The sequence below is a fragment of the Macaca fascicularis genome, chromosome 8 (genome assembly GCF_037993035.2).
Source record: "Macaca fascicularis isolate 582-1 chromosome 8, T2T-MFA8v1.1".
Lineage (NCBI taxonomy): Eukaryota > Metazoa > Chordata > Mammalia > Primates > Cercopithecidae > Macaca > Macaca fascicularis.
The window spans coordinates 42,917,853-42,940,564 of record NC_088382.1 but is presented as its reverse complement, the minus strand read 5'-3'; the positions used below and the strand labels follow the sequence as shown (position 1 = coordinate 42,940,564).

The 22,712-nt window shown below is 34.1% G+C and overlaps 1 protein-coding gene across 2 annotated transcripts in view; it reads left to right on the top strand.

The window, feature by feature from the left end:
• LOC102123198 (A disintegrin and metallopeptidase domain 3) overlaps nt 1-22,712 on the top strand; it is an 86,468-nt gene that overhangs the window by 58,735 nt on the left and 5,021 nt on the right. For both annotated transcript variants that reach the window (XM_073999974.1, XM_045398176.2), the window contains 6 exons: nt 57-155; nt 873-1,068; nt 1,557-1,644; nt 1,918-2,098; nt 7,885-7,962; nt 9,815-9,929. In XM_073999974.1, the coding sequence (XP_073856075.1) occupies nt 57-155; nt 873-1,068; nt 1,557-1,644; nt 1,918-2,098; nt 7,885-7,962; nt 9,815-9,929 (757 nt within the window). The remainder of the gene's footprint in view (nt 1-56; nt 156-872; nt 1,069-1,556; nt 1,645-1,917; nt 2,099-7,884; nt 7,963-9,814; nt 9,930-22,712) is intronic.

Genomic DNA, 22,712 nt, shown 5'->3' with positions numbered 1-22,712 from the left:
ATTTATTTGACTAAAATTTGATGTAAAACATTTAAATTTATTGTATTTGCTTTTAGGCATGCACTTTTAAAAAATGCTGTAATCCTGCAGATTGTACTCTAATTGGATTTGCAGAATGTGGCAGTGGACCATGCTGTAACAATAAAACTTGTACGGTAAGTTTTATTACCTATTTCTTTTTCTTTCTTCCCCTCCCCGCCCCCACCAAGATGGAGTTTTGCTCTTGTTGCCCAGGCTGGAGTGCAATGGTGCAGTCTCAGCTCACTGCAACCTCCACCTCCCAGGTTCAAGTGATTCTTTTACCTCAGCCTTCAAGTAGCTGGGACTACAGAGCATGCCACCACACCCAGCACATTTTTGTATTTTTAGTATAGACAGAGTTTCACCATGTTGGCCAGGCTGATCTTGAGCACCTAACCTCAGGTGATCTGCCTGCCTCGGCCTCCCAAAGTGCTGGGATTACAGGCGTGAGCCACCACACCTGGCCTTTATTACCTGTTTCTAATGAGTGCTTAGATATTCCTACAGGTAATTTTTAAATAAAAACATTAATATTGATTATGTATTGGTCAGTTGTAACTGGATGATGAATGTCCAAGCAAAGAAAAATAAACACAAACTTAGGTTAAAATTGAAGATAGGTCTGGCTTCATGCTCTAGTGAGTGTTTGTTTCAAACAGGAATTTGATTCGATGCATCTCTTGGATATCCTTGCTTTTAAGCTGACAATTCTCAAGCAAGCATTCTCAATATATAGTATAGATAGGTCATTGGAGCTCCTTGTTTGATTTAGTCCATTTCAATTCTTGGTAGTGGAGGTAAACCGGATTGAGCCTGAAAAATAAATGTATTTGTTTTTCTTTCTCTCACAGATCTATGCAAGAGGCCATGTCTGCAGAAAAAGCATAGATATGTGTGATTTTCCAGAATATTGCAATGGAACATCTGAGTTTTGTGTACCTGATGTGAAAGCTGCTGATTTAGAATACTGCAGTAATAAGACTAGCTATTGCTTTAAAGGAATATGCAGAGACAGGGATAGACAGTGTTCACAGTTATTTGGAAAATGTAATTGTTTTACCTTTTTTTTGAGGTTTATATTTAAACTGTAGCTATTCTAAAGTCAGTAACCCACCCAAGAGCCATCCCTGAAAGTGTTGTTTTACATTCAAATTTGGAAATAAAATTGCAAATCAAAGCAACTTTGAATGATGTCAAGAGTTAAAATAGACCTGATAGCTACAGGACGCAATAGTAGGACATTAGTCCAGCTGAAAGTGATTATTGCAAAGGGAGTAGACTATTAGAATAGTAGATAAGAGAGCAGGTGACTGATTTCTTAATTATCTCTACATTATAACATGAATTTTTCTCTTCTCATGTGTGTAGTTTTCAGTAAGTGCTTCTCCTTGTAAAGCCAGTAGAGGACATCAAAAATTTATAGCAGATTACACTGACTGGACATTGTTGTGATCTAGATAGCTCTCTATTGACTTACCACACTTTTACCTTTTAATATTTTTAATATAAGTAACTATAACTTCGTATTTTTTCAGTTTCTAAGTCTGCTAATCTTCTGTGTACAGAAGAAGTGAATTTTCAAAATGACAAATTTGGAAACTGTGGTCAACGCTGTCCTTTTTTGTACGTATTTAGAAAAGTATACATCTTCCAAGTGCATATGTTGTGTTTTGTGTATGTACTGCAAAGAGTGACTTGAAATAAATAAGAGACAGTATCTAGTATATGCAGATAGATTTATTTGTTGCATTTAATAGGGCATTGTGTACTGTGAAAAGCTTCGCTGTTATGATCTGAGTAATATTTTGAATTATCCTCACTTCTGAATTGTTATTAACCTAATAATTGTGTACCTGAGTGACAAATTGGTAACGTTTTTCTGTCTTATGTTGCTAGTGATATCCTTTGTGGAAAGATTGTTTGTCACTGGATACATTCAGAACTAGTACCAATGACAGACTTAGATATACAATATACTTACCTTGGAGGTCATGTATGTTTGTCGGCACATGCAAGAAATGCTTCAAAACAATTGGGGACCTATACAGAAGACATAACTGCGTGTGGTCAGCAAAAGGTAAATAAAATTTTTATTGATACTATATATGGTGGATTTGTCTGTGAGTGTCTGAAGTGTGTGTATGAGAGAGAGAAAGAAAGAGAGATTGAGAGGATGCTTAAATTTTCATTTATAATTAATGCTACAAATTTCGGTTACCATATCAGGATCTTAAGATACACTGATCAGAATTTCAGCTGGTTAAAGAAATTCTTGCTTTACTATCCGTTATTTTTATTAAATTTTTACTACCGATATTTAAACTTGTTTCCTCTTGCTTGAGAATCTGAGACTCCTTATTAGGCCAGGATCTGATCTGTGATGATTTGTGTAAACCAAGAACAAAAAAGAATAAAATAATGAAAAAATGTCACGACAACCTGAATAACAAGAACTTTAAAGAAAACAAAACCCAAAAAGCCAAGTATTTTGTCTTGTAGTGATTGACAAAAAATTAATTTGGTTACAATTGAAGTAAAGCAATTATTTTCTTATTAACTTGCTCTCCTATTACTTCTTCCATAAGCATATTTTGTCTAAAATGTGGCCTTCACATAAAACATGACAATAAAACATAGCGTTTAAGCTTTTTAAATTTTTGTTCTTCTTAAGCATTTTGAGATACCTAATAAAGTCTTTTCAAACTAGTAGCACTGAAAAATAAGTTGACTAATTTAAAAAGTATACAATTATCACACATTTTTATAAAAATAATTTACATATAAAATATACTTTTAAAATAAAAGATAAATTTAAGTGAAAAGTATGCTTATCTCAGAATGGGAAAAGATAGTCACACATAAAAGTAATGAATGAATCAAAGGAACATACTGATGCTGACTATATCATAAAGTAATATGTCATCCCTTCAAAGACCATATAAAACAAACTGAAAAAATATTTACTATAAATACAGAAGCATAAATACTTAAATATATTAACTAATTGCATCTTTTATATATAAAAAGTATACTAATTTTATCTTTTTTATATATATAATATATATAGCATAACGCAGAACATGTTTGGTTTCTGTCTCTGACTCTTGACACACAGCTTCTAATAAAACCCTTGGAATTTCCTAAGCGATGGGAGTGTTTTTTGTTCTTGAGAATGAATAAACACATTTCAGTCACACCTGAAATTGTACTTATTTCCATCAGGTGATTTAGGGTGGGACCCCCAGCTGGCCCTAGAACAGGGCTGGTTATCAGGATGACCAAGTGATTAGAGGGTTGGGGCTTTCAGCTTGACTCACTGGACTTTTGGAAGAAGAGAGGCAGGGCTGGAAATTGATCTCTATTAAAACCCTTGAAAAAAGAGATTCAGTGATCTTCTGGGTTTATTACATGTCAATTTGCTGGGAGTGTGGTGCAGCTGGAGAAAGCATGGAAATTCTTCTCGTCTCCTCCAATACCTTGCCCTAAATATATCATCCATGTAGCTGTTCTTGAGTTGTATCTTATATAATAAACCATTAAATATAAGTAAAGTATTTTCCTGAGTTCTGTGAGCCATTCTAACATTGTTACACTGTGGAGGGTATCATGAGAACCCCCAATGTATATCTGGTCTGTCAGAAGTATGGCTTACCTAATACTTGCACCTGATATGGGGCCAGTCTTGAGGGAGGAAGCCCCTTAGCTTGTGAGATTTAATGCGTCTTAGTCAGTTGTTGTGTTGCTATGAAGGAATACTAACACTAGGTAACTTATAAAAGAAATAGGTTTATTTGGCTCACAGTTCTGCAGACTGAACAAGAAGCACAGTGCCAGCATCTGCTTCTGGTGAGGGCTTCAGGCTGCTTCCTCTTGGTGGAAAGAGAAGGGGAACTGGTATGTGCAGAGATCACATGGTGAGATAAGAAGCAAGAGAGAGAGGAGGGAAGTTCTAGACTCCTCTGGAAAAAAAAAAAAAAAAAAAAAAAAAACCCAGCTCTCATGAGAACTAACAGAGTGAGAAGAGAGGTCCATCATTACTAAACAGATAGCAAACAAAACAAACTCAATGGATCAACAGGACAAAAAGTTTGTTCTTCAAAAAGATAAAATTGATACACTACTGAAGCAAGATATTTCCCCAACCCTTTCGCGGGATTCACGACAGGGGTGCCCTGTTTACTCAGCCTGTTGCTCTCAGCTCCTCGCGGGAGGGAGCACAGGAGCAAAGGAGGCGGGAACTGGAGTACAGGAGCCCAGAAACCAGCCAGCCACTGCGGTGCTGGCAGGAGTGAACTCCACTCGCTGGGACCTGCTGCATTCCACCCCTCGCAGGAGGGAGCGTACAGGTGAGCGGGTAAAGGAGCCGGAGCAAGTGCTTTTGGGTGTGGCAGAAACAAACTCCCTGAGGGCCCCACAGCAGCATCTAAGGGGGGTGCCTGCGACCCTTGAAGCTCCACAGGACATGTTTCAGTGCTCTTTTAGCTCTGCAGTCTGCAGATGGCTTAAGTGTTAACAGCTCAATGGGCCGGCAGATGTCGTCTGCCAGCGAGGGCAAAGGGCCAGTGTGGCAGCCTTTTGTATCCACACTCGTGGCTCCTGAGCTCTTGCCTGGCATTCAGAAAAAAATGAGGTCGCTCCAGCGAATTGAAGGTTGGTAAATGCGAGAGATTTTATTGCCAGGGAAAATGGCTCTCAGTGGAAAGGGCAGCTGGAAAGGGGACGGGCAGGTAATCATCCCCTCAAGTCAGGCCATCTCCAGCTGGACTCTTCTCCAAAGTTACACCGTCAAGCTGCCCCTCTGAAGTCAAACCACTTATCTCCAATGTTCGGCTGTAGTCCCCAGTGTCCAGCTGCTTCTCTCTGCTGGCTGAGTCTGGGGGTCTTTATAGGCACAGGGTGAGGGAGTGGGGTGGGCCTTGGATGTTTAGGAAAAGGCAGCATTTGAGCGGGAAAACAGGGTTATGAGTTCTCACTTTGGGCTGCGGTCTCAGGCTTTTCGGCTTGAGGGTGGGGCTTTGCCAGGGACCCACCCTCTTCTGCCTATGATTTCTCTGCCCCCCGTCCCTATCACTATCAGCTAGACTAAAGAAGAAGAAAAGATAGAAGATCTAAACAAACAAAATGAGGAATAAAAAAGCAGGCATTGTAACTCACCACAGAAATACAAAAGATTATTAGCAACTATTATGAACAACTTTATGCTCGCAAGCTAGAAAAGCTAGAGGAAATAGATAAATTCCTGAAAACATAAAACCTACCAAGATTGAACCAGGAAGAAATACAACTCCCAAAGAGACCAATAATGACTAGTGAGAATTGAATCAGTAATTAAAAATTATCCCAAGAACAAGAAAAAGGTTAGGACCATATGGATTCACTGCCCAATTCTACCTCCAGAATAGAATAACTAATAATTAGACTAATATAATAATAATTAGAATAATACCAATCTTTTTGAAACAATTTTTAAAAATCAAGGAAGAGGAAAGTCTCTCTAACTCATACTACAAGGCCAGTATCATCTGATACCAAAACCAAACAAAGGCATAAAAAAAAGTAAAGACCAATATCTCTGGAAAACATCAATGCAAAAGTCCTCAAAAAATACTAGCAAATCAAATCCAACAGCACATCAAAAACATAATACATCGTGATTATGTGGGATGCATCCCAGGGATCCAAAGATGGTTCAACACATGCAAATCAAAAATTCAATCCATCACATCAATAGAATGAAAGAAAAAAAACCATATGATAATCTCAATTGATGCGGAGAAATCACTGTATAAATTTCAGCATCTCTTCGGATAAAAATTTGCAATAAACTCAGCATACAAGGAACATTCTTCAACATCATAAAGGCAATCTACAACAAACATACAGCCAACTTACAACCAACATTATACTTAACAAGGAAAAATTGAAAGCATTTCCTGTAAGAACTAAAGCAAGGTAAAGATGCCCACTTTTATCACTCTTACTTAACTGGAAGTCCTCACCAAAACAATAAGGCAAGAGAAAATAATAAAGTCATCCAGACTGGAAAAGAGAAAGTAAAATTATTCCTGATGATTGAGCTTTTGTCTAGAAAACCCTAATGACTCCACCAAAAAAAAACTTTTAGATTTGATAAATGAGTTTAATAAAGTTTCATGATACAAAATTAATAGACACGTTAGTAGTGTTTCTATATACCAATAATGATCTGGCCAAGGACAAAATCAAGAAGACAGTCTCATTTACAATAGCTACCAAAAAATAAAATTAAATACCTAGGAATATATTTAACCAAGGAGGAGAAGGATCTCTACAAGAACTACAAAACACTGAATTAAATAAATAAAATAAATTACAGATGATGCAGACAAGTGGGAAAACATCCTGTGCTCATGGCTCATGGATTGGGAGAATCAATATCATCAAAATGACCATACTTGTCAAAACAATCTACAGGATAAGGATTCAATGCAATCCTTATCAAAATAAAAATGTCATTTTTCACAGAAATAAAAAATGTGAAATTTATATGACACAAAAACAGCTTGATTAGTCAAAGTAATCCTAACCAAAAAGAACAATGCTGGAAGCATCACATTACTTAGCTTTAAGTTACACTACAATCCAATGGTAACCAAAACAGCAAGATATAATTATAAAAATAGACACATAGATCAATGGAACAGAAAAGAGATCCCAGAAATCCACATATTTACATCAAGTTGATCTTCAATAAAGCCAGCAAGAACATACATTGGGGAAAGGACTATCTTCAAAAAGGTGCTGGGAAAACTGAATAGCATATGCAGAAGAATGACATTGGACCCATTCCTCTCAGCATATACATGAACTAACTCAAGGTGGATTAAAGACCTAAACGTAAGATCTGAAACCATAAACATCCTAGAAGAAAACCTACAAAAAACTCTTGGACATTGGCCCAGGCAAAGAATACATGACCAAGTCCTCAAAAGCAAACACAATGAAAACAAAAGCAGACAAATGGGACTTAATTAGACTAAAAAGCTTCTACACAGCAAAGGAAACAACAGAGTAAACAGATAACCTACAGAATGGGAAAAAATATTTGCAAATTATAAATCCAACAAAGGACTAATATCCAGAATCTGCAAGGAACTCAAACAACGCAACAGCAACAAAATAACCAAGTAACCCCATCAACAAGTGGGCAAAGGACATGAATAGACACTTCTGAAACTAAGACAAACAAGTGGCCAAAAAACATGGGAAAAAATGCCCAACATCACCAACTATCAGAGTAAAACCTTAATGAGATACCGTCTTACACAAGTCAGAATGTCTGTTATTAAAAAGTCAAAAAACAATAGATGTCAAGAATGTGGAGAAAAAGGAAAGTTTATACACTGATGTTGGGAATGTAAATTAGTACAACCTCTTTGAGAAACAGTATGGAGATTTCTCAAAGTACTAAATATAGACCCACCATTTGACACAGCCACCGTACTACTCAAATACAAAATGAGCATAAAAATATCTCCTTCTAAGGGTCTATATGAGTAAATAAAAGAAAGGTGCATAAAAAGTGTTAAAAGAGGTCCTATAAATTAAAAATTGCTAGTACAAGCTGGCTACTTTTTTCTTGTACCAGTTTGCAATAAAAATGTATATTTCTGCTTTCTGAAAATATCTCATTTGTAATATTTCTTATTAAGTAATAACATACCATTTAGGAATTGTTCCTATGGTTTTTATTAAAATGTTATGAAATTCAGATTCATCTGTTCTGTATATCTCCTGTGCATATAATATTTGTACGAATATGATTCCTTATCTCTTGACTTTACATTTAGTATTTTTGTTGTTGTTTGCTTTGTAACATTTTAGGTATGTCGTTCTCGTGGATGCAGATATCTTAGTGAACTAAATATAACAAAATGTACTACAAATTGTGGACAGAATGGGGTATGTAACAGTTACTATTTTTCTCAGTATAATTATTTTAATCTATGTCAATAACATGTTCTATGATAATAACAAAGTTCACAAGTATTATGTGAAAATTTCTTTTTGAAAATTGTCATTAAATAAGGAAAGTAGATCCACTATTTTATATATGCATATTATTTATGCATATAATCAGATTTTTATAGGCCTCATGAGCAAATAAGTTTACACTTTGTAAAAAATGCACCATGAAACAGAATCCATTATTATGATATTAGATTATTATATTTTGGAAATGGATTTATTAAGGACTATACTTATACTTTTATGCATATATATACATATTGTTTATAATTGAGTGTATGTGTACTTATATAATATTTATGAACATCCACACACTGTTATGCACATTGATTTATGATATCAGAGTTTTCAATCCATTAAGATATGTTTCATGACCCAACAGCTTCAACTTATTTCACTATATGGCTCATCCATACTATATTTGAAATGCCATTCACTGATGGCCTTTCAATTAATGTTAAATTTTAGCTTAATTATTACAAATAGTGGTACAACAGATATGATTGTAAATTTACCTTTGCACATTGATATGCTTTCTTAAATTATTAGCAAATAAAATTTGTTTGGGCTGAACATATGCACAATTTGAATTTTTCTAATTAATATACTGTCATCAAGAAACATTATACCAGTTTTTTCTCCCACCTATCAAGTATGAAAATGTGCATTTCCTCATATTCTGGCCAGATTAGTTGTATTAATATTTTTAGTCTCTTTTAACATGCTAAGTCCATTGTTAATTTGCGTTTATTTGATAATTAATAACACAGTTCCTAAGTATGTATGGTCATATCTGCCACTCACATTTCTGTCTGCTCATCTGTTGTAAACTTATCTACTGGCTTATAGAAATGTTGTAAACTTTATAAGTCATTCTGAGCATGCCTTTGTCTCCTTGCGGTCAGTGTCTTCTGCCATATTGATGATTCTTTTTTTTATAGTAATTCAGGAAAAAAGTGGCCTGCCTGTGTGGTTTACATCAATTTTTCCCCAAAATTACTTACACATCTATTATTTACAGTTTCTTTTCTTTCTTACATAGTTTTAATTGACTTTCATAATGAATTTTGCATGCATTTATTTCTGAATTCTCTACTGGCCCTTTTTCCATTTGTCTGCCAGATCACATTTTGACATTTTTTTCTAGCTTTCTATATAAATTTTTTGTGTCTGTATCTGATTGAGCAAGCATCTTAAGATTTTGGCTTTCCCACCTATTTTTTTAAATAAAATTTGGTTCTCATCACAACTATTTTTTTAAGTCCAACACAATTTATAATAAATTTTTACTCACACCATTCTATGGTTTCTAGCATTTGCAAATTATAAATCCAACAAAGGACTAATACCCAGAATCTGCAAGGAACTCAAACAACGCAACAGCAACAAAATAACCAAGTAACCCCATTAACAAGTGGGCAAAGGACTTGAATAGACACTTCTGAAACTAAGACATACAAGTGGCCAAAAAACATGGGAAAATAATAATTTTCTGTGTAATCTGTATGCCCTTCCAATAAAAAGCATTTAAATTGTATCAAGAATGGTATTCACTTTATTAGAAATGTAAGAGACAAACAAGAAGATACTTCTATGATGTTTGAAAATATATTGCATGAACATTTATTATACTACCTCTTATTTTTAAAATTATTTTTCATATTAAATTTAAAACTCCTTATATTAAATGGTAGTATTTTTAAAATTTACATTGACTAACAATCACATATAAGGCAGTTAATTTTTGGTTGTATATAAATGCTTTTTTTGTTTGTTTTGGTTTTAGATTTGCAATGACCGTTTCCATTGTCAATGTGATCCTGGTTATGCTCCTCCAGATTGTGATCCATCAATGTCATCACCAGGAGGAAGTATTGATGATGGATTTTGGCTTTCAGTAGGTTAGTCTCTAGATCTGTGTTTCAATACAGCTTTCTGCTCTCATAGAAATGATCTACATCTTTGCTGTCCTGTATAACTATCAAACACCCAACATGTGGATAATGCAACTAAGGAACTGAAATTTCAATTGTATTTTACCTTATTTAATTTAAATTTAAATGACCACTGTGACTAGTGGCTACTAAATTGGATCTAGAGCCAGACAGCTCAAAAATCTTTCTGCCAAAAAAATTTCTGCCAACAAATTTCTATACAAAATTTTCTGTATAGTTTTAATTCTCACCTAGAAACAAACATTTTAAAAGCCCTCCCCTTCACTTTAAGCAGGGTTCCCAGAATATTTCTATTCATACACAGAGTTTTCTATGTAAGTGTAGTTAAATTATAGAAAACATTGTAGTTTTATTATATAGTCTGTGTATTCCAAGGACGTCACCTACTGTGATATCCCAATTCACAATCAAATTCAATCTTTAAAGTTAACTGTAATATCGAAAGAGAAAAATCATTAAATTGTTCATGCCTACAGCATATGAATAGTCTGTAGCAATGAATATTTTTAAATTGATTTGATGAAAGTCATGAATAAATATATTTGTTTTTACTAAACCTTTCTTTTACTATTAGAATTTTATACCTGAATAAATACTTGAGGAATGGATTCATATGTCAAATATGCTGAAGTGGCATATAACTAGATATATGAATATCTTAATATGGCAACTTAAGAGCATAGGAGTTAAAGACAATAGGAGTTAAAGATCAAGAAAAAATATATGCCAAGAGGTTGTTAAGAATGAGTTTCCTTGTTCCCACAACTTAGAATTTGGGGTACTTTATTGATAGATGATACTGAAGAAAGTAGTTTCAGTTAATTTAGGAAGAAAAAAGTAGTTGAAATAAATATATACATAAGTAAATTAAAAGAAGAATAAATTAACCTATGCTCATCTTTCACCAATGTTAAAATGTTACAAATCTGTCCTACAATGTCAAAACTGGGAAATGAACATTGGTAAAATACAGAGACCTTAATCAGATTTCTCCAGTATATTTACACTCATTTGTGTGTCTGTGTGTGTGTGTGTGTGTGTGTGTGTTCTATGCAATTTTATCACAGTTTAGATTTATGTACAACTATCACAATGACAGTGCATAGCTGTATCATCACTACATGGTTGTCTAACATGACCCCGTGGTAGCTACATTTTTTTCTTTTCCCTCATCTCTAACTCTCCTTCCAACCACTAAATGGTTCTCCATCTCTCTAATTATGTAGTTTTATGAATGTTATATAAACAAAATCATATGGTTTTTATATTTGTGCAATTGAATTTTTTTCTTTAGCATAGGATCCAAGTTCTTGCATGTACCAATACTTAATTCCTTTTTATTGATGACTAGTTTTCATTTGTATGGACATGCCATAATTTTTTAACCTTTGATCCACTGAAGGACATTTGGGTGGTTTCCAGTTTTAGTTATTATGAATAACTCTGAGGTGAACATTCATGTGGAAGATTCTATGTGAAAATAATATTATAGTTGTCTTGGATACATGCACAAGACTGAAATAGCTGAGACATGTTGTAAACTACTTATAGTTTTAAAAGCCATTGCTAAATAATTTTTCAGAATAGCTGTACTGTTTGACAATCCCACCAACAATGTATGAATTACCCACGTTTTTGCACCCTCACCAACATTTGATTGTACCACTGTTTTTTCTTTAATTTTAATCATTCTATTAGCTGTTTATTAATATCTCATTTGCACCTCCCCATGGATAATGATTTTGAATATCTTTAATATGCTTATCTGGTTGTATATTCTATTTAGTGAAAAGTCTGTTCATACATTTTACCATTTACTAATTGGATTGTGTTTTTTAAATGTTCAGTGTTGAGAGATTTTATGTTTTTTAATTTTTATTTTTCATTATTATGGGTACATAATAGTTGTATATGTTCATGGGGTACATGTGCTGTTTGTTAGACATACAGTGTGTAATGATCAAATCATAGTAATGGGGTATCCATCATCTCAAGCCTTTATTATTTATTGGTATTAGGAACATTCTAATCACACTCTTTCAGTTATTTTAAAATATACAATAAATCATTGTTAACTATAGTCTCTCTATTGTGCTACTGAACACCAGACCTTATTACTTCTGACTGTATTTTTGTAACTGTTAACCATTCCCTTTTTATCTCCCCATCCCCACTACCCTTCCCAGGCTCTGGCAACTATGACTCCACTCTCTATGAGTTCAATTGTTTTGTTGTTTTTAGTTCCCACATATGAATGAAAACAGACAGGCACCATCTGTCTTTCTGTGCCTGGCTTATTTCACTTAACATAATAGCCTCCAATTCCATTCATGTTGTTGCAAATGACAGGATTTTATCCTTTTTGTGGCTGAATAGCACTCGGTTGTGTATATGTACCACATTTTTAATCCATTCATCCACTGATGGACACTTAGGTTGATTCCATATCTTGGCTATTGTGAATAGTGCTGCTTTAAATAAACATAGGAGAGTAGGTATCTCTTCGATATACTGATTTCCTTTCTTTTAGATATATACTCAACAGTGGGATTGCTGGATCCCGTGGTAATTCTATTTTAGTTTTTTTGAGGAATCTCCATACTGTTCTCTGTAGTGGCTATACTAATTTACATTCCCACCAACAGTATGTACCAAGTGCTCCCCTTTCTCCACATTCTCACATTATTGCCTTTGTTTTGGATAAAAACCATTTTAACAGGGATAAGATGGTATTTCACTGTGGTTTTTAGTGGCATTTCTTTGATGATCAGTGATGTTGAACCCCTTTACATATAGCTGCTTGCCATTTGTATGCCTTCTTTTGAGAAATGTCTATTCAGATCTTTTGCCCATTTTAAAATTAATATTTTATTGAGTTGTTTGGGCTCCTTACATATTCTGGTTATTAATCCCTTGTCAGATGGGTAGTTTGCAAATATTTTTTTCTGTTCTGTAGGTTGTCCCTTCACTTGGTTGATTGTTTCCTTTTCTATGTAGAAGCTTCTTAGCTTGATGTGAGTGGATTTGTCAATTTTTGCTGTGATTGCCTGAGCTTCTGAGGTCTTACTCAAGAAATCTGTGCCCAAATCAATGTCCTGGAGAGGTTTCCCCATATTTTGTTCTAGTTGTTTTACAGTTTAGGGTCTTAGATTGAAGTCTTTAATCCATTTTTATTTGATTTTTGTATATGGCAAGAGATAGGGATTTAGTGTCATTCTTCTGCTTATGGCTATCTAGTTTTCCCAGCACTATTTATTGAAGAGACTGTTCTTTCCCCAATATATGTTCTTGACACCTTTATTGAAAATAAATTGACTTTAAGTGGATTAATTTGTGCATTCTTTATTCTGTTCCATTTTTCTGTGTATCCGTTTTATTCCAACATCAGGCTATTTTGGTTACTATAGCTTTGTATAGTGTAAGGTCAGGTAACATGATTCCTCCAGTTTTGTTCTTTTTGCTCAGGATTACTTTGACTACTCTGTGTCTTTTGTCATTCTATATGCATTTTAGGATTATTTTTTCTATTTCTGTGAACAATTGCATTGAATCTGTAGATTGCTTTGTGTGGTAAAGGCATTTTAACATTGTAGAGCTGTTAAATTCAGTAAAGGTGCAGAATACAAAATGCCAACAGCCAACAATCTGAAAAACAAATGAAGAAAGAAAGTCCATTTACAATAGCTACAAATAAGATGAACTACCTAGGAATAAACTAAAAGAAGTGAAAGATCTCTACAATAAAAATTATAAAACATTGATGAAAGAAATTGAGGAAAAAAGAAAAAAATGCCATGTTTATGAAAGATTTTATGTTTTACAGATACATGTATTTTGTTGGATGTGTGATTTGTGTATATTTTCTCCAAGTCTATAATTTGTTTTTTCTCAGAACAAAATTTCTCTTTATATGACTTTTACTTGATAAGGTCCACTTTTTTAGTTACTGGATTGTGATTCTGGTGTCAAGTATATGACCTCTCTATGAGTATTAGGACCTGAAGATTTAAAAGTATAGCCTTATGGTTTCCATTGAAGCCCATAATATATTTTAAAGTAATTTTATATAGGATGAGAGGTATAAGTCAAGATTAAATTTTTGATAAATGGGTGTTCAATTACTCTAGGTTATTTTTTAATTTTTTATTTCCATAGCTTTTTGGGGAAACAGGTGGTATTTGGTTACATGAATAAGTTTTTCAGTGGTTATTTGTGAGATTTTGGTGCACCCATCACCTGAGCAGTATACACTGAACCCAATTTGTAGTCTCTTATTCCTCACCCCCTTCCCATCCTTTTCCCCTGAGTCCCCAAAGTCCGTTGCATCTTTCTGATGCCTTCGCATCCTCATAGTTTAGCTCCCATTTATGAGTGAGAACATGTGATGTTTGGTTTTCCATCCTGGAGTTACTTCACTTAGAATAATAGTCTTCGATCCCATCCAGGTTGCTGCAAATGCCATTAATTCATTCCTTTTAATGGCTGAGTAGTGTTTCATCATAAATGTATGTATCATCACACAGTTTCTTTATCTTACAGTTTCTTTATCCACTTATTGATTGATGTGCATTTGGATTGGTTCCACATTTTTGCAATTCCAAATTGTGCTGTTATAAACATGTGTGTGCAAGTATCTTTTTCATATAATGAGTTCTTTTTAATGTACACAAATCAGTAGCTCTCCTATATGCCAACAGTGACCAAGATGAAAATAAAATCAAGAATTCAACTCCTTTACAATAGCTGCAAAAAATAAAATAAAATATTAGGAATATACCTAACCAAGGAGTTGAAAGACCTGTACAAGGAAAACTACAAAACACTGCTGAAAGAAATCCTAGAGGATACAAATAAATGGAAACAGATCCCATGCTCATGAATGGGTAGAATCAATATTGTCAAAATGACCATACTGCCAAAAGCAATCTACAAATTCAACACAATTTCCATCAAAATACCACCATCATTCTTCACAGAAAATAATCCTAAAGTTCATATGGAACCAAAAGAGAGCCCGCATAGCCAAAGCAAGACTAAGCAAAAAGAACAAATCTGGAGGCATCACATTACCTGATTTCAAATTATACTATAAGGCCATAGTCACTGACACAGCATGGTACTGGTATAAAAATAGACATATAGACCAGTGAAATAGAATAGAGAAACCAAAAATAAACCCAAATACCTACAGCCAACTGGTCTTTGACAAAGCAAACAAAAACATAAAGTGGGGAAAGGACACCCTGTTCAACAAATGGTGCTGAGAAAATTGGCAAGCCACACGTAGAAGAATAAAACTGGGTCCTCATCTCTCACCTTATACAAAAATCAACTCAAGATGGATTAAGGCCTTAAATCCAAGACCTGAAACTACAAAAATTCTAGCATAATTTTTTAGAAACATTATCTTTCATCTATTGAATTGTTTTGCACCTTTGTCAAAAATTAAATAAACATATTTTCATTGGTATTTTACTAGATCTCTGTTCGGTTCCATTGATTTGTCTTATTCCATACACTAGTACCACATTCTTTAACATCAGGGAAAAAAGGAATTTCTGTCACTTTATTCTTTTTTTTTCAAAATTGCTGCAGCTGTTCTCAGAGCTCTTCTTTGTCTATATGCATACATAGTAGCATAAGTTCATCTATCTTTTTTTTTATTATTATTATACTTTAAGTTCTAGGGTACATGTGCATACCTGATGTAAATGACGAGTTCATCTATGTTTATTTAAAAATCTTGCTGTGATTTTTACAAATCAATTTAGGAAGAATTTACATCTTCATCATTATTGGATCTTTCAGTCTATGAACACAGTATATCTCTCCATTTGAAAGAAATCAAAGAAATCTGCTTTCATGAGGCTATTGTAATTTTTACCATGTCCTGTGCATTTATTATTTCATTTTTATTTCGTTATCTTCAGAGCAATTTTAGGTGATGTTGGATGTTTTTTATATTTTGATTTCCCCTTGTTCCTTGTTAATATGCAAATACACCATTGATTTTTGCACATCAATTCTGTATTTCCCAATATAATTGAATTCGGTTTTCTGAGATTTTTTTTTTTGTTTTTGCAAGTTCTTTGGGATTTCTACATAGGTGATTATGCCATCTTCAAATAGGTTTGAAGATAACAGCTTTCTTTCTTCCTTTCCAGTATGTATAACTTTTATTATTTTATTGCACTTCCTAGACTTTCTAGGCCTATGTTGAATAAGAGTTGTAAACAACTCACCTTAATAATTATTTTAGCAGAAAAGAATTCATTATTTCACCATTAAGTATGATGGTAGCTGTAGGGCTTTTGTAGATATTATTTATTAGTTTGAGGAACTTCCTTTAATATGTATTCATTGAGATGTTTTGTATTAATTTTTCAAATGCTTTTTAGTATCAGTTGATAGGAACGTATGAACTTTGTACTTCACTGATATGATCAATTATATTGATTTTTAATTTTGAATCAATTTTGAAAATATAGAATAAATTCTTCATCATGATTTATTAATTTGTGTACTTTGCTAAATTTGATTTGTTAATATTCTGTTGAGGATTTTTGTGTCTAGGTTGGTGAGAGATATTGCCTGTCTCTCTCTCTCTGTCTCTCTCTCTCTCTTTCTTTCTCTGTCTCTCTCTTCCTTGTATTTGTTTTATCTTGTTTTGTTGTCCACTAAAACTGACATCATAAAATGAATTGGGAAGTGTTTACTCCTTTTGTGTATTCTAGAAGTGATTGCTTAAAATTAGCATTAAAAAAAATTTAGTAATAATGTCCAGTGAACTCATATGGGTCTGAAGATTTATTCTGTGGGAAGCTTTTAAAATTAAGATATTTCTTAAATAAATATTTTCTTAATAAATATGTAGACAATAATATTATCTGTTTTATATTAGATGAGTTAAAGTAGGTTACACTTTCTCATGGAACTGACCAACTGATTTCTTTTTACTTCTATCAATTACTAAGAGAGGGTTTTTTCAAAATTCTAATCATAATTATGTATTTATTTTTTTCATTTTATCAGTTAGTTTGTATTTCATTTTATTTTGATTTTTCTTCATTATTGCATGTGTAGTTTAGATTTATTTCTGGTGCATTGTTGCTTTTACTATTTCTGTAATGTTTATCTTTGTCTTGAATTCTATTTTGCCTGAAATTAACCCTTATTAGTTACCTATAACTTGTAGGCCCAAAACTGTTTTTTTAATTTAAAAAACATATTACAAGAAATATATAAAAGTAGAAATAAAAATAGTGAAATCAGCTTTATGAAAAATTTCAACAAAAAATTTTATGTGTAGAAAACTCAATATTTTACTCTAGTCTTTGAAGGGTATATAACTAAAGTGCTCTATGTGTTTTGAATACAGTTCCTGCTGTCAAACATGGATCTAGATCATATCCTTTCTATGACTGTGAGGAACATTTGAAGTATATCTCTAGTAGGTTAGAGGTGACTATGCTTTGTGATTCTTTTTTTGTGTGTGCATTTATATCTTCAAAAGACAACTTTGATGGTCACAGTTTTCCTGATGTTATCCTCTTTGTACTATAATCAAAATATTTTCAGTTCATTTTAATAAACATCTAAAATAATTACTAAGTTTTTAAACTCCTACATTGACTCCATTCAATCAACTCTGCATAAATATTCAACTTCACTATGTGTCCACTTGTGAACAATATCCAATAAATGTTCATGTACATCTTCCATAGAAGCTGGAATACTATTTATTCTAAATCTTATTTACAGTGCAAGAAATCCCAGGTATTTATGAAAAATATTGCTCTTGAAGTCCTTCCTATTACATGAGTACTGGATGAGAATTCTATGTATCCATTTTGTCTTTTGAAATATATCATTGACTCACTGATTCTTCACTTGAAAAAAATTAGGATATCATCATCTAAAGACTTGTAGTCTGACATTTCATTTATATGGTCAATTGCAACATTTTTGTAGACTAAATGTTTGCATTCCTCAACATTTTTATTATGTAACCTAGTTCATAATGTGATGGTACTTGGAGGTGGAGTTTTTGGTATCTAATTAGGTCATGAAGGCAGAGCCCTCTTGAATGGGATTAGTGTTCTAATAAAAGAAAGCAAGAGAGATCCTTCATCCCTTCCACTATGTAAGGTTAGAATGAGAAGATGTTTATGAACCAGAAAATAGGCCCAGAGAATAAATCTGCCAGTGCCTCTATTTTGGAATTCCCTGCCTCCAGAATGATGAAAGATATATTTCTGTTGTTTGTAAGCCGCCCAGTTTATGATATTTTTGTTACAACAGCCTGAACAGACTGTTAATAACAGATTATTAATAAGATAATCATGACAAGCTAAACTGTTGCTTTATGTTTCTTTACGTCTGTCAGATTAATAATTGTATAATATTTTCCTTTATCAATAGTCTTCCTCATATTATTACAAGCAGTAAAAAAAGGCTGAATTCTCAAATGTGTTCAACAAAAGCTATGACAGAAAGACAGAAGTCTCCAGGACTTTGTTGTACTTTCTTGATAGTTGATATATCACATTGGACAAAAATATAAGAAAGCTGAAGTTTTCCAGAGGAATAAAAAATGGATCCCAGAAATAAATCTTCACATGTATGGTCTAATGATTTTCAAGAATGCCTAGACCATTTATTGAGAGAAATTTCAGTCTTTTCAATGCACCATGTTGAGATACCTAGGTATTTGCATGCAAGAGAATGAGGTAGGGCCCTTAGTGATACCATATACAAAAATTAACTCAAAATGGATCAACAATCTAAATGTAAGAACTAATATTATAAACCCTTAAAACAGAAGACATAACAGGAAATTGTAATAGCATGGAATTGGGCAATGATTTCTCTGATATGACTCCAAAAGCACCATCAGTAAATGAAAAAACAGATAAATTAGGATCCATCATGATTACAAACTGTTGTGCATCAAAGGGTATTATCAAGAGTGAAAAGATAATCCTTAGAATGGCCAAAAATATTTAAAATAATCTATCTAATGAGGGATTAATATTAGGAATATATAAAGAACTCTTACAAGTCAGTAACAACAACAAAACAAATAATTTCATTTAAAAATGGGCAAAGTAGTTGAATATTTTTAATACATCTTTGAGGAAATGTAAAGCTGGGGAGCAGGCTAGTAAGCACAAGAAAATGTGTGTTTTTCACATATTAACGTTACTATATCCTTGGGGAAATACAAGTAAAACCATAATGAAATACCAATTTGTACCTATTAGGATGGCTATTACAAAGAAAATTCAAAGCATATCGAGTGTTGACCAGGATATGAAAAAACTGGAACTCTTTGCATTACTGGTGAAAATGTAAAATAATGTGGTCTTTGTGGAAAACATCATGCTGGTTCTAAAAATATTAAACACAGAATTAGCATATCATCCAGGAATTCCACATCTACATATATGCCCAAAAATAGTAAAAGCAGAGACTCAAGCAGATATTTCTTTTTATATATATATATATATATATATATATATATATACTTTAAGTTCTAGGGCACAACGTGCAGGTTTGTTACATATGTATACATGTGCCATGTTGCTGTGCTGCACCCATTAACTTGTCATTTACATTAGGTATATCTTCTAATGCTATCCCTACCCCCTACCCCCACCCCACAATAGGCCCTAGTGTGTGATGTTCCACTTCCTGTGTCCAAGTGTTGTCATTGTTCAATTCCCACCTATGAGTGAAAACATGTGGTGTTTGGTTTTCTGTTCTTGTGATAGCTTGCTGAGAATGATGGTTTCCAGCTGCATCCATGTCCCTACAAAGGACACGAACTCATCCTTTTTTATGGCTGTATAGTATTCCATGATGTATATGTGCCACATTTTCTTTTTTTTTTTTTTTGAGACGGAGTCTTGCTCAGTCACCCAGGATGGAGTGCAGTGTCGCGATCTCAGCTCACTGCAAGCTCCGACGCCCGGGTTCATGCCATTCTCCTGCCTCAGCCCCCTAAGCAGCTGGGACTGCAGGCACCCGCCACTATGCCCAGCTAATTTTTTTTTTTTTTTTGTATTTTTAGTAGAGACGGGATTTCACCATGTTAGCCAGGATGGTCTCGATCTCCTGACTTCATGATCCACCCGTATCGGCCTTCCAAATTGCTGGGATTACAGGCATGAGCCACCGTGACTGACCGTGCCACATTTTCTTAATCCAGTCTGTCACTGATGGACATTTGGGTTGATTCCAAGTCTTTGCTATTGTGAATAGTACTGCAATAAACATCTGTGTGCATGTGTCTTTATAGCAGCATGATTTATAATCCTTTGGGTATATACCCAGTGATGGGATGACCAGGTCAAATGATATTTCTAGTTCTAGATCCTTGAGGAATCGCCACACTGTTTTCCACAATGGTTGAACTAGTTTACAGTCCCACCAGCAGTATAAAAGTGTTCCTATTTCTCCACATCCTCTCCAGCACCTGTTGTTTCCTGACTTTTTAATGATCGCCATTCTAACTGGTGTGAGATGGTATCTCATTGTGGTTTTGATTTGCATTTCTCTGATGGCCAGTGATGATGAGCATTTTTTCATGTGTCTGTTGGCTATATGAATGTCTTCTTTTGAGAAATGTCTGTTCATATCCTTTGCCCACTTTTTGATGGGGTTGTTTGTTTTTTTCTTGTAAATTTGTTTGGGTTCTTTGTAGGTTCTGGATATTAGCCCTTTGTCTGATGAGTAGATTGCAAAAATTTTCTCCCATTCTGTAGGTTGCCTGTTCACTCAGATGGTAGTTTCTTTTGCTGTGCAGAAGCTCTTTAGTTTAATTAGATCCCATTTGTCAATTTTGGCTTTTGCTGCCGTTGTTTTAGGTGTTTTAGACATGAAGTTCTTGCCCATGCCTATGTCCTGAATGGTATGACCTAGGTTTTTTTCTAGGGTTTTTATGGTTTTAGGTCTAACATTTAAGTCTCTAATCCATTTTGATTTAATTTTTGTATAAGGAGTAAGGAAAGGATCCAATTTCAGCTTTCTACTTATGGCTAGCCAATTTCCTGGCACCATTTATTAAATAGGGAATCCTTTCCCCATTTCTTGTTTTTGTCAGGTTTGTCAAAGATCAGATGGCTGTAGATGTGTGGTGTTATTTCTGAGGACTCTGTTCTGTTCCATTGGTCTATATCTCTGTTTTGGTACCAGTACCATGCTGTTTTGGTTACTGTAGCCTTGTAATATAGTTTGAAGTCAGGTAGCATGATGCCTCCAGCTTTGTTCTTTTGACTTAGGATTGTCTTGGCAATGCGGGCTCTCTTTTGGTTCCATATGAACTCTAAAGCAGTTTTTTCCAATTCTGTGAAAAATCCATTGGTAGCTCAATGGAGATGGCATTGAATCTATAAATTGCCTTGGGCAGTATGGCCATTTTCACAATATTGATTCTTCTTATCCATAAGCATGGTATGTTCTTCCATTGGTTTGTGTCCTCTTTCATTTCACTGAGCAGTGGTTTGTAGTTCTCCTTGAAGAGGGCCTTTACATCCCTTGTAAATTGGATTCCTAGGTATTTTATTCTCTTTGAAGCAATTGTGAATGGGAGTTCATTCATGATTTGGCTCTCTGTTTGTTACTGGTGTATAAGAATGCTTGTGATTTTTGCACACTGATTTTGTATCCTGAGACTTTGCTGAAGTTTCTTACCAGCTTAAGGGGATTTTGGGCTGAGACAATGGGGTTTTCTAAATATACAATCATGTCATCTGCAAACAGGGACAATTTGACTTCTTTTCCTAACTGAATACCCTTGATTTCTTTCTCTTGCCTGATTGCCCTAGCCAGAACTTCCAACACTATGTTGAATAGGAGTGGTGAGAGAGGGCATCCCTGTCTTGTGCCAGTTTTCAAAGGGAATGCTTCCAGTTTTTGCCCATTCAGTATGATATTGGCTCCGAGTTTGTCATAAATAGCTCTTATTATTTTGAGATACGTTCCATCAATACCAAATTTATTTAGAGTTTTTAGCATGAAGCACTGTGGAATTTTGTCAAAGGCCTTTTCTGTATCTATTGAGATAATCATGTGGTTTTTGTCTTTGTTTCTGTTTATATGCTGGATTATGTTTATTGATTTGCATATGTTGAACCAGCCTTGCATCCCAGGGATGAAGCCCACTTGATCATGGTGGATAAGCTTTTTGATGTGCTGCTGGATTCTGTTTGCTAGTATTTTATTGAGGATTTTTGCATGTATGTTCATCAGGGATATTGGTCTAAAATTCCCTTTTTTTTGTTGTGTCTCTGCCAGGCTTTGGTATCAGGATGATGGTGGCCTCATAAAATGAGTTAGGGAGGATTCTCTCTTTTTCTATTGATTGGAGTAGTTTCAGAAGGAATGGTAGCAGCTCCTCCTTGTACTCAAGCAGATGTTTCTATACCCATGCTTATAGCAGCATTATTCACAATAGTCAAAACATGGAAAACCCAAAAGTTTATTGACAAGTAAATGGATAACCATAATAAGGTGTAGAGATACAATGGAAGATTATTCACCCTTGAAATGAACAATCCTGTCGCACCCTATAATGTAGATATAAACTGAAGACCTTATGATCAGTGAAATAAGCCTGTCACAACATGACAAATATTATACGATTCTGCTTCTATCATGTACCTAGAGTAGTCAAACTCAGAGTCAAAGTAGAATGGTGGTTACCAGGGGCTGAGTTCTGCTTCCATT